This window comes from Grammomys surdaster, unplaced genomic scaffold (genome assembly GCF_004785775.1).
Source record: "Grammomys surdaster isolate TR1022 unplaced genomic scaffold, NIH_TR_1.0 126248, whole genome shotgun sequence".
NCBI lineage: Eukaryota > Metazoa > Chordata > Mammalia > Rodentia > Muridae > Grammomys > Grammomys surdaster.
The window spans coordinates 4,838,535-4,851,683 of record NW_021621048.1 but is presented as its reverse complement, the minus strand read 5'-3'; the positions used below and the strand labels follow the sequence as shown (position 1 = coordinate 4,851,683).

Sequence of the window (13,149 nt, the reverse complement as noted above, 5' to 3'; positions counted from 1 at the left end):
CCCACTGTTTCTTTCTAAGCCTGGCTACTGTTTTGAGTTTTCCTTATCCTTACCAGGCTCAGCTATGAATTGTGCATGCAGCTTCCCTATCATAAGATCTCACCAGGGAGCGACTGGCCTGGGGAAGCTGAACTGGAGGGACTGAGTCAGCAAAAAGCACGGTCAGAGCAGGCAGGATGGAGGGGGCAGGAGGGGAAGGAGTGCATGCTGACATCAGCAGAAGGAATGATTAAAATGAGGCGATGCATTTTTAAGTGGTGCATTTGCCTTAAAAATGGTGCACGAAGCAAGCAGCTCCTAACTTCCTCCATCGACCCACCGCAGACCTCTCAGTCTGGGGGAAGTAAATGCCGGTCAAGGGCAAATGTTGCAGAAATAGGGAATGAAAGAAGACTAATATTCACAATATGTCTGACATGCAACCTGTATTTTCATATTTAGCTTTGAAAAGCCAACTTCTGCCATAGGTGTCCCTCACCCCTATATTACAGATAAGGAAAATTTTGCTCAGAGAAATGAAACTTAAGGTCCTGTTCCTGGGAGTAGCAAACTGAGGTTCAGTCCTGGGTCTCACTGGAAGACATAATGCACTTTCCCAAGTCGTATCAGAGGGCGTGAAGCTCTACCTATCAATGGGTCTCTACAGCAGCCGTTGTGGGAGATGAGCATTTTAGGGAGATAAAAACTGAGATGTTTGGATACTTCCAATTATCTTAAAAATATAGTTACTTAAGCAAATCTTCTCTGTTGGCAAGTCTTCTCTCCTGAGGGAATACAGTCTCAAAAGCTTGGTTTAAAACATTTTCTAATATATATGGCATAAATATTTCTCTTGTGGCCCATTTCATGCTGTCAAATTTAACAGTTGGCTCACCAGACTCGAAAAAATATACTGAACAATCAGCTCACCAGAGCTGGGACATGGCTGCTTTCACATTGCAGTGGGATCTCTGAGTCCTGCTCTGCAGTAACTAACAGGTGTGGTTTGGGGACATAAAATCTGGCCTGAGATTGTCAATATTGTGAGACTGTGAAGTACCATCTAGATTAGTGGTCTCTCTTGGTGAAGACCTTGCTGCTCCTGCTTCAAGGGATGTAATCAGCCTATTCAATGCCTGCCAAGGCTACAGAGCCACTTCTCCCAGGGTCACACCCTTTCCAGAATGTCTCTTATCCAGACACAAAATAAGGTTTGGTGTTTAGGTTTGGTTTGTTGCTATGTATTGTAATACTAACTGCGGGCTCCCCAAGACCTGGTTGCTCCAGAGACAAGAGAGTCCACAGAAAGACCCAAGTGAGTTTATGTGACCTTACCCCCCCCTCCCAAGTTATCCTTGAATGGTGAATAAAGATGCCTACAGCCAATAGCTGGGCAGAATAGAGATAGGTGGGGACTTGGGTTACCAGGCTTGGGGTTGCTTGGAGGAGACCATGAGGTATGAGAGAGGAAGGTGAGAAAGAAGAAAGACTCCATGGGTTAGGAGTCAAGAAGCATGGCCATGAGGGCTGGCCAATTGGAGTTAAGAGCAGCCCAGATGAAACATAGTAAGTAATAACTTGGGGTTATTGATAGGAAATAGATTTTAATAGCATAGAGGGAAGATATCTGCCCAGCTTTAGTGCTCATAAATATTTATAATAAATTAAAGGTCACGTGTGTCTTATCTGGGAATTGAATAATCAAAGGTAGAGTAGAAGCCCCTGATTGAGATTAAATATTTTTCCACAACAGTTTGGTCCTTTAGGGGCAGGGCTACAGGGTTGAGATGAGGCTAGCTCTGAGGCCCCGTTCATTACAGAACCACAGCTTCCCAAGGAGACAAACAAAATCCTTGGCCTGTTTCTCCTCTCACATCCTTCTGCTCTCACCTCTCTTCCTCCTCTAGTCAGAAGTGCAATCCCTAGGCACTGATGCTCTGTTCTCCAAATGTTGCTTCTGCCTTGGGCCTATGCTTCTCTGGGAGCTCAATAACAACAGGCAGAAGGAAAGGCAAGATTAACCTGACTTCTGGTATCAAGCTTTTCAGCCTGAGGCAGAACTCAATCAGGGCCCTGTAGGCCTTGTGATAAGAAATGACCTGAGAGACATTGGGGTGGAGCTTAGGGACAGAACATTTGCTTAGCATGAATGAGCCTGTGGGTGCTATCCCAGTACCAAATAATAATAATATTAATAATAATAATAGTATAATAATAATTTTTTTCAAAGAATTATATGAGAGGAGCAGTAGAACGTCCCCTTCATCCCAGCTTAAGACAAGCCAGCTGCCTGACTAGCATCCTTCAGTTCAGCTGGCTCTGTGTCTACTACCCCAGCTGCTGAAGCTATTAGGGAGGAGCTTCTGGCAGGTGGCCTGAGGAGGAAAGTGAAGAGTGTAATGGGACAGAGCTTTATGTAACTCCTCCCTGGGGACCAGTGATGATGACAGTGCAGCTCTGCCAGTTTTGTGTTTTCAAAAGAGACAAGCAAAAGGAGAGTCAGTGAAAGATCCATTTTCAACTTCATCTACTGGGGCTCAGCCTGTTGTGAGAAGTCTCCTCCCTCTCCTGCTCCTTCTGTGTCTCCCTTATTCTCCACCTTCTCGTCAATCTCTCTGTCTCTCTTTTCCCTGTCAGAATTTTTGAAGGTGAGACTTGTCTGGTCCTTTGAGTAGCAAAAAACATTTCAGAGCTCATGTATTTTACCCTGAGGATAAACTTATAACACACTTCACTACAAAATAGGCAGCAGTTAAGACAGGACATCATGGCAGTGACAGATAGCAACTCACAGCAGAAACTGACAGATACCTACCTGCACTATCTATTCATGTGCCAAGATCTACAGAGTATCGACCATGTGACAGGCACCGGGAGCGTGGTGTGACAGAAAGCAGACCTAGGCCCTGATTCCTGGAGGCTTTGCAAGTCTGGGGATGAGGGACCTTAATCAAAGCATCATAGACTGAAACTTATGAGACTACTGAATGTACGGGGAGAATGAATGAATGCTGTAAGGTAGGCCTCAGACTGTGTGCTTGTGACACAAAGTAACTTGATTCTGGAGTATAGTGGCATGGGGTCATATAAGATAGGGACATGTACTCCTCAAAGGTTTATCTGCTCCTAAGAACATCCCATACCAGGCAAGATCCCTCCCCTCCCGGCTTCCTACCATACCATAGATTTCAGAAGAGTAGAATTTCCGAAGAAGTTGCTGTGGTTTGCATATGTCCCCCAGAGCTTTGAGTTAGAAACTTAATTCCCATTGCAACTGTGTGGCTAGGTGGGGCCTTTAAGAGACCTTGGGCCATGAGGACTCTGCCTGAAGAATGGATTGCCTTTGTTCTCAGGAGTGGACTACTATAGAGCGTTGCACTGGTTACCTTCCATATCTACGATACAGTAGCCTCCTAAGAGAAGAAGGATCCACTGTGGCCGCTAAGAGATTTCACCCCACCGCAGAGTGGAAGGCATGGATGTAAGGCGGCAGAGCTTGAGGTGCTTCACCTAGGAGCACATGAATATGTGCAGTAAAAGGCTGGGATTGGACCACTTCCACCCGCTAGGCCATCCTCATAAAGTCTCCTCAGCCTTCAAAATAAAGCCAGGAGTTAGGGACTATATATTCAAAAAGTGAGCCTCTGAAAGACCATTCTAGTCTCAAACCCTAACAAGTGTGTTCTAGGAAGATGGTCTCTTTTCCCTCCCTCCTGCTTCTACAACTTGATGGCTTTTATGCTGACACTGGAGGAAGAGCCCTCACTAGGTGGGAGCCTTGAGCTCTGGTTTCCAACCTTCAGAAGGATGAGCCAAGTTTACTTCCATTTATAAGTTATCTTATCTGGTTACCTTGTTGTGTTCCATTATCAAGGCTTGGGATGGACCAAGACTGAACTGGTTAAAGTAAAAATACAGTTCTCATAAAATATGTGACATTGCTGATCCCTAAAGTGAAGTGTCCCACGTTCTCCGGAGAACTAGCAAGGAGAGGAGAATTCTTATTTTGTTTTTGACTAATCCTTAAAAATTTTTACTTTTATATATATGTTATAATATAGGGCATTCTTTGCATGAAGTTTGTAAACAAATAGAATTAAAGTAGGTGCACTGGGGCATTTTACTGAGTTTGTGTTTAATGTTATGGTTTAGGTATGGTCACATTGTGACTGAAGGCTGTTCCCCAAGCTCACTTTGACAGAATGTGGATCCTTTGGACAGTGGAGTCTAGATCCTGGGGTACTTCTCACGCAACCCCCTTGAGTTCTTTAGAGATGTCTGTTACAATAAAAGGAAAGCCTGATCATATGCTCCCCCCACCCCTGCTCCTGTTTGAAGTGTGACCATATTTTCCTGAATGTTCTGCCACTGTGAAGTGATACCATCTGTTGCCCTCACCTCAGATGATCTCAGTGGGACTGCTTCTGTATAACAATTTACAAGTTATAAATTTTGTAAATAAACTTCCTTCTTTATAACAAGGGTTCTCTTAACTAAGGGTTAAATGAAAGCAGCTGAGTGTCCAGGGAGCCTCGGGGCCTCTCTGCAAGCTTGAGTCGCACTGTGGTCCTCTTATGCCAAGACTGGTCAAGAGGAAGAGACACCATATATCCCTCTGTGGAGAAGTCACCACAGCTTGTTTCTGTAGAATGTGAAGGGTAGATAAAACCTACTGCACTGTGAGTAGTCCACCAAAGCTTCTCCAAGCCCTGATGGTGATTAATCACCCCGGGGGCTCCCTCCCTCCCAGCATTACAGGAGATTGTCCCCCAGCCTTTCTTTATTCTTCCCAAGAGTGTCCCACTGTTCACTGCACATATTTATCTCCTGGTCCAGCAAATTTGCCTGATCAAACTGTTCCTATTGCCAGAAGAGCTCTGGCCCTGCCTCTGAGCAAGAATATTTGTCACATGGTGAAAGACTGGAAGGCTCACAGATAAACGTGTAAGAATCAAAAGGAAAATGTGGGCAGTGAGAAAAGCAGACTTAATTAACTGATTTGCTTAAAGAGAACAACCAAATTAAAGCCATATAATTAACTATGTCTATGTCTTATTTGCTTGTTTGCTTTTAATATTCTCAAGAATCATAGTCACATAGTAGTAGCTCTGTGACCTACCAGGAGAGGATCAGAGTCTTTTTTTTTTTTTGAAACAATAGCACATTTTTGCTCAGCAGTATACAGAACCCCAAACCACTTCCCTTAACCAACTGATAGTGTCACTTTTCAAACAGGAAGTGAAGACTTAGCAGAATTTTCACTGAGGAGCTTCCTTTGTCGGTTCACTGTAGTCATCTGATTTATGAGGGGTAGAAGTGATAAATTTAACTGTGCTGACAACTTTTGAAACAGGACTAGATCTGCACGACATCCCAGTCCAACACACTACTCACCCTTCCGCTCAGCAGTGAAAATACATAAGGTGCTCACAAACATGAACGTATTCATGATGAGATGCGTTAAAACTGTGAGTCCCCTGTAATCCAGCTCCATGTCCTTTATTCAATTCCCTCCATCTCTTCCCATCCTCTTTCCTATGAACTCACAGGGAAACACCAACTAGGCCCCCCCCTCTTCTGACCCCCACCTGTTCTTCCTCCCCATCTGCTCTTGGGTCACTACCCAAATGCTGTCTCACTTTTGCTCTATTTCCTGCCTTCTGCAGCCAAACTAACCCTTTGCCTTTGTTAACATCCCCCTTCTGTGCTGACTACAAACAAGAGAGAACACAGGCAACATGGCGTTCAGTGGCTTCCATAGTTGAGATCTGCCCTCAGTTCCACCCCTATGTCTTTCTGGTCTTCCATATATCCACAAAATAGGAAATGTTTCATTTCTTGGAATATTTATTGCTTTTCTTACTTGTATACCATGCCCCTCCCTCTGGGATGCCTTCCCACCCTCACCCCATCCTCTCTCACAACTTCATCCAGAGTCTATCTGGATGCTTCCCTGTAAGTCTTCCTGACAGCTCTAATACCACAGGACAGCAGCAATTCTGAGTGCCTGGGGGTCTTGGTACAATCCTTTGGTACCTGTATTTTAGTATTACTTATTCGTTGTTATTCAGGTACTATTTTCCTCTAGCTTACTAGTAAGTACCCTCCTGAAAATCATGTCTATTTCAAAAGCATAACTGTGGGGACTCAGTCCATTGAAGACAGAGAATAAATAAATAAAACATTACCAATAGACAAGGGCCATTGCTGTTTCTTTGGGTGGTACTGAGAATCACACCTGGGGCTTTCACATGATGGCCAAACTCTTTATCACCAAACTACATACCCACCCCTGATGTTTGTTTTTACTTTTCAAACTTCAATCTCCTTTCAAAAGAAAAAAATTAAACTTCCTATTTATATGAAAGTCAGGAATGTTAGTCCTAAATATTCTATAACAAATTCACATTTTAAACCCATAATATATACATAATATAATATAAATAATATAATATAATAATATAATTAATATAATATTGTCCAAACAGGTTAAAATTAAAGATAACCTTGGATCCATAGAAGAACTTTGGCAAGCAGTATTGAGAATTAAATGGTTAGTTACAGCACAGGACAGGACAGCAGCAGCTGGCTGCTTTGAGCACGCGTTTCTCATAACACGGGCAATACTGGTTTCACTTGTCAACTACCTATTTTCCGTCCTACATTTTTACCTGTGTTGAGCATGAATAGAACAGGCTTAGCATATGGTACTTCCTGACGCACACAGCATACCACTGCTGCTGTAAATGCCAGTAGCTCTCAATTTTCCAGCTTAATTCTTTCCTATTGGAAAGAGGCCCTGAAGGCAGGGAGCTATGCTCTGTTTCCAAGCACCACCCGGGCCTAACCATCCCAGAAATGCACAGGTTTTTAGAAAACCTTCTAAGAGGTGACAGCACTGTGAGGGAATTCCTTCCAGACTCCCCAAATCCTTGGCATTCCCTCTAGGCTTCAAACTCGATTCTTCTAAGAGTAAAACTGACTACCAAATCCTAATGTGTAGCAACAAAGGCTGAATACTCATTCAACACATGCCAAGAAGGAAGGAGATCCAGAGAAGCTCTGTGATGGCTTCTGTGCCCCACTGTGTGGGACTTCTCCTCAACTCTTCCCAGAACTGCCTACCTCCTCCTCCCTGAGAAGCTGAAATTCATTGGGCTTCAGCCCCTTCTTTGTGGGCCCTTTGGAGAGCTGGCCAGTGCATGGTACAATAAGCAGTCAGGACTCAGGATCAAGTGCTGAGTCCTGATGTAGCTTCTTCCCACCATCACCAGAGTCTGGCCCATTGTATAATCTCTGTGGGCACTAATTATTTTTATATCTTCATATGCACAACTAACACAAGGGTTGATTTAGAAATTTAAAACATTTAGTATCCAGGAGACCACACCTCTTATCAAATTCAGGATGATTTCCTGAATCTGTGACACAGTAGGTGTCAAGGAACCATGTCAGCTGGTGCTCTCTGTATAAAATAATAATTTAAAATAAACAGTCCTAAAGACCTGTCTCAGTCTCTCCACTTAAGAGTAAGAGTTGACCTCAGAGAGGTGAGGATAGAACAGACTCTACAAAAAACTTCATAGAGTAGGGCAATAGGGAGCCACAGGGGGAGGTTGCTCAGCGAGAGCTGCTTAGTGTCTCTTCCTGAGGCTATGATAGAACACACTAATGACAGAGTAGCGTAAAGGGAAAGTGATTTGATCTGGCTTCAGTTCAAGGTGACAGTCCATCACAGTTGGACTGTCATGGCAGCAGGAGCAACTGATCACATCGGGTCCACAGTCAAGAAGCCGACAGCATGATACTCAGCTGCCTTTCTCTCCTTTAATATGATCTGGGACCCTAGACCAGGAAGGATGGATCTTTCCTCCTTCATTAATGTCATCAACCCCTCAGAGTCATACCCAAGGATTAAATCACCCCTCAGGGTATGCATATAGCAGTGGTTATATGCAACACTTCCTCATGTTGTGTTTCTCATGTTCCTCATGTTCCTCATGTTCAGTACAGTCCCTCATGTTGTGGCGACCCCACCAGCCTAAAATTACTTTGATCAGTATTTCATGCTGCTATTTCAGAACTGTAATTTAGTGTTGTTATGAATCGTGGTGTAAATATTTTTGGAGATAGAAGTTTGCCAATGGAGTCAGGACCCACAATTGAGAACTATTGGCCTAGATGCTCATAGGCTAGGTGATTCCAAATACTGTGAAGCTGACAATGAACACTGATCACCACAGGGAAAACAGGATTAAGAATTTCTTGGGCTGCGGAGGGGGGGGCGTGACTCAGTACTTAAGAGTACCACTGGTCTTTCAAAAGACCTAAGTTTGATTCCTAGCACCCACATCAGGTAGATCACAGCTATAATTCCAGCTTCAAGGGCATCTAGCACCTCTGACTTTTAACTTCCAAGGGCACTTACACTCACATCCACATAATTTAAGACAATAACAATATGTTTTTAAAAAGAATATCTGTTGTGCTTTGCCTCATTCAGTAGGATAGTTACAGATAACCATAACATACCTACTGCACAGTTTAATCAGCTAGAAACAGGGTTGTGGTTGTTTCTGCCATAAAGATACAGTAAATATCTGAGATGATGCGTATGACAACATCGTATGGTACCCCACTGATATGTACAATTTTATGTTTTTATGTAGCATTTGAAAACAAAGTGTAGCGATCTGAAGAGATTGATCCATAGTTAAAAGCAGCTGTTGCTCTCACAGAGGACTCAGTTCAGTTCCCAGCACCCATATGGCAGCTTACAACTATCAATAACTCCAGTTCCAGAGGATACAACCCCCCTTCTGATCTCTGCCACACCAGGTACTCATGCAGTGCACACACATACATGCAAGAAAAACGCAGAAAATAAAATAGATAACCTCTAAAATATTTTTTTTAAAAAAAAGAAAGTTGGGGACTACCATAAATTAAATGATCCTGGGAGAAACGACAAACCATGTGACCCAGGTGACTTCCTTATAAGACTTCCATGAATGAATCCTTTAATGAGAGTCTCTCTTCATCTAACAGAAAGAATCTGATTGATAGAAACAGATGCATGCAGCCCAGAACCCAAATGGAAGCCAAGCCAACAGCTATACATTTCTACATACCTAGTACGGTCTGCCTATATTATCACATATATAGCAGCAGACATAAAGTAATTATTCCAATTATTTAAGAGCAAATTCCAGTCCCCTTAAAGTCATCTATTACAGTAAGGACTCTGAGAGATGTCCTGTTCTCCACCAGGAGAGATGGGAATATTTGCCCTGGGCACAGAAACACCGACAACAAACCCCAGGCTCTTGAAATGCCACATACTGATCTTGACTCAAGGTTTCATGGCTTAGAAGTGTATGTAGAAGATATTTGAGTTATGCAGCGTTTATAACCATCCTAGGAACACAGACCATAATCTGACCATTGAAAGAAATATTTTCAACTGTTGCCCTACATTTTTAACAGCAAGCACTTGATTGTGGCTGCTGATAAAGAAATTACTATATCAGAGTACACCACCAAAATTCCTGCCCAGGTATTTACAGGCAGTCATGTTAGAGAACAAAATTGCTATGGCAACAGAAATAATTCTGGCATCCTTGGAGAATCAACCTGTCTGAAGTACTGCTGTGTAGAAATACAGACAAAATTGGGTGGAAACAGAAGGAGAAAAATAATTTACATCCCAGAAATGCCAAAGGTAAAACTGCCCAGGTATGCTGGAGCCTAGTAGTACTGGGAAGGCTAAGGTGGAGTGTGAATTCAAGGGTAGCCTGGGCTACATAGAGAGATCTTGGAACATTAGGGTACACAGGGATACCTTGACTCAAAGTAAGTAAACAAATAAAACTGAAATCTGCTTTAAAATTAATACACTGTATTGTTGACACACTATATAAAATTATTTTTGATAAATAATTTTCTATCATCCCTATGGATAAAGAGAATCATATGACTGAGATCATCTGAAACATAAAACCTGGCAGTGGCTCCAGATATTACAGAAGTGTATTATTTAGCTTCCTTGTTGTGTACTCAAATCTAATCTCAAATCTATTCTCGCTAAGTGTGATTTGGCTTCATATTATAATTTGACTTTGCTGAGCCCTAAGAAGTCCTTTCACATAATTAATCTAGAAGAAGAAAAAAAGACTGTAAAGCAGTCATAGTGAAAAAGGAGAGATAGAAAACCAAATCCCTCCCCTAGTTCTTTTAACCTCTGAAAACTGAGGGAAAATGTGTGCATGTATGCACATGCCATGGAGCCAGAAGAGTGTCTGGGTTTCTGAAGCTGGAGTTATAAGCAGTTGTGAGCCATCTCATGAATGGGAATCAAATATGAATCCTTGGAAGAGGAGTAATCTCTTAATCACTGAATCATCTGAAATGTATGTTTTGGTGGTCCTGCTGCTGTTGCTGTTGTTTTGTTTTGGTTTTGGTTTTTGGAGAGTGTCTTTGTATACCCCTGGATGTCCTGGAACTCACTCTGTAGACAAGCTGAACTCAGAAATCCATCTACCTCAGTCTCCAAGTGCTAGGACTAAAGGTCCCATGTCTTGGCAATATGTTTTAATAAGAAAATCAAGTCTGTATAGGATAAAAGCAATAAAAGTGCATTACCATCCTATCAGAGAGTGCTCACCTCTCACCCAAAGGCTCTTAAGTAATTCTTGCAAGGGTCTGGCTTTTACCACATGTGTTCATCGTTAACAGGAACTCACCATCTCAAAGCTGACATCTGGCTTTTCGTGCTGAGTGTTTAGAGTAGGAGGATGCTCTCTTGCTAGTGGCCAAAGTAGTTGAGCTGTTCACAAGTGTGTAGTACTAAGTTTCTCTCTCTCTCTCTCTCTCTCTCTCTCTCTCTCTCTCTCTCTCTCCTTCCCTTCCTTCCTCCCCCACTCTGTGCGTATGTGTGTTTTACTGGGAATCAAGCCCAGAGCTTGACGCACCCCAGACAAGTGTTCTATCACTGAACTACATCCAAGCCTGAAATCAGTTTTTAAAATATTAATCATTTTGCAAAATTTTAACCTAAATTCCTTATCTAAGCTTCCATGGTGAAGCTCTCTTGGGTGGACTGTAGGGTGGTGTGTTTTAAACAGCCAGAAGACAGTGCCTTTTATTGGCATCCAGAAGCCATCCTAGAGCGAAGTTGACAAATGGAAAAACTCTCATTCCTCTGTTTCCTCCTTGGCTTGGGGAGATTTGAAGCAAATAACCAGCAAGTAACAGGTATAGCAACACTAAAGTCACACATATGCACACTGGGATATATCTCAACAAAGGAAAACTGGCTGAAAGATTTTATCTTCAGTAGAAAGTAAATACAGCTCTGGTTTGCTGGAAAATTGTATTAAAATCGTTGCCCAAATGTTATAAAAAAATATTGACAGCTGGGTTTATATAGTCAACTAAATGACCCAATGTTACAATGTGAAAACAAATGGTGTGTAGGTGTATACCTACGTAAAGAAGCTTATAACTGATACCATCAATTATGGAAGCCAAAGCTGCCTGAAGGGTCCTTACCTTCTCCAGTATAGCATTGCCTTGGTGGGGGCTGATGTTGTGCTGGTTGATTTCTCTCTGGTACTTATATTCATAAACTTGGTCAGTGATGTTGACTAGTAGAGTTGATGGGCTGAAGGACAACTTCCCACAATTGTAGACAGTTCCACTATCAATATCTGTTGGCGCTGTGGCATACCGCAAAATTAATCCCATTATGAGGCCTAAAATGAAGAACACATGATTGTACTGGAAGAAAGAATTCTACATCTCCCACAATTGACTGAATCAAACGTTTGATTTGGAACTTATAGAAGTGTCATGAGGATACACAGGGCCATTTCTTGGTTTGAAAATTGTTTACTCACAGATACTAACTCATTGGAATGTGTTGTTGGAATAAGTCATGGACATTATTGACTGGATACTTAGAATATATTTTCATGGTTTTTTTCTTCTCCCTTACCTACATCTCCTATCCATTCAAAGTATTCAAGAGAACCTTTGCTCTGTGGTCAACACAGAATAAACTGCTACGCAGGAGATGGCACCACAAGAAAGCCCCTTCACACTGACAGAATTCATTTATATTTCAGACCCAGGGGGAGCGGTGGCCTTGTTCTCTTCCTGAGGGTATGACACAGCAATAGCCTCTCCAATTTTAATGGTCAGTATTGGGGACCAGTCAGAAGGGAATTTGGTCCAATGATGCAGGTCCAAGGTAAAGATGAACTTTAGCTCTGTAATAATGCCAAGGAAGCACTGGATCAAGCAGCTTCCCCTCTAGCTACCAAATTTCATACTTCTTGCCAGGCACCAAGGTGCCTTTCCTTAATCTTTCAAACAATTCCCAGTTCAAGTTTTATTTGCCTATAGTTGCAGGTATTCTCATGACACAATCCCTTTATACAAGATCAATTCTTGACTTCCAAGTTTCTAAAACATATTAGGATAGTCATGGGTGTAAGATCACTATAGACATATTTAATATGAATTTATTAACAACAGGGGAGAAAAGAGCTTTAGAGACCCAAAACAGCCCTTGATTCAAAATATGGGCTCATGTATGTATTTTGGGAGAAATAATCTAACTTTACTCTTTGAACATCTATTTTCAGAGGTTTTATTTCTTGCTTGTGAATTTTATAATCTAGTAACATTTCTCTTCTTTTCTTTTTGTCTTTGTTGTTGTTTCCTTTTTTAAATTTTTTTTGAAACAGAGTCCCATGAAGTTGAGGCTGGCCTCAGTCTCACTATGTAGCCCGGGTGGCCTAGAATTCCTGATCCTCCTGCCTCGTCTGTTAAGTCTGTTAAGATTACTGTTAAGTCTGCCTCGTCTGTTAAGATTACAGATATGCACCACCTTAACCAGCTCAACATTTCATTTCTTGTGAGATATTTTGCATTAAATATTTTATTCCACATATCTATAGGTCTAAGATAAAAATATAGTTTCAGGACTGGATGAGCTTGAGTTTGTTTAAGTTGACGATTCATATGCAGAGAATTCTAACCCAGTATGCCATGTGTAACGGCAGCCGGGAAGCACACAGTTATACTGACAAGCACTGGACAATGCAAAGCTGGAGGAAAAGCTGAAGGCTCACATGAGTCTTTATCTTGATGATCGCTCAGACAATG

General features: G+C 42.1%; 1 protein-coding gene across 1 annotated transcript in view; it reads right to left on the bottom strand.

Moving 5' to 3' along the window:
- Nucleotides 1-13,149, bottom strand: part of Slc9a9 (solute carrier family 9 member A9) — a 521,462-nt gene that overhangs the window by 495,344 nt on the left and 12,969 nt on the right. Inside the window, exon 2 of the mRNA XM_028758965.1 lies at nucleotides 11,530-11,732. Coding sequence (XP_028614798.1) covers nucleotides 11,530-11,732 — 203 coding nt within the window. The remainder of the gene's footprint in view (nucleotides 1-11,529; nucleotides 11,733-13,149) is intronic.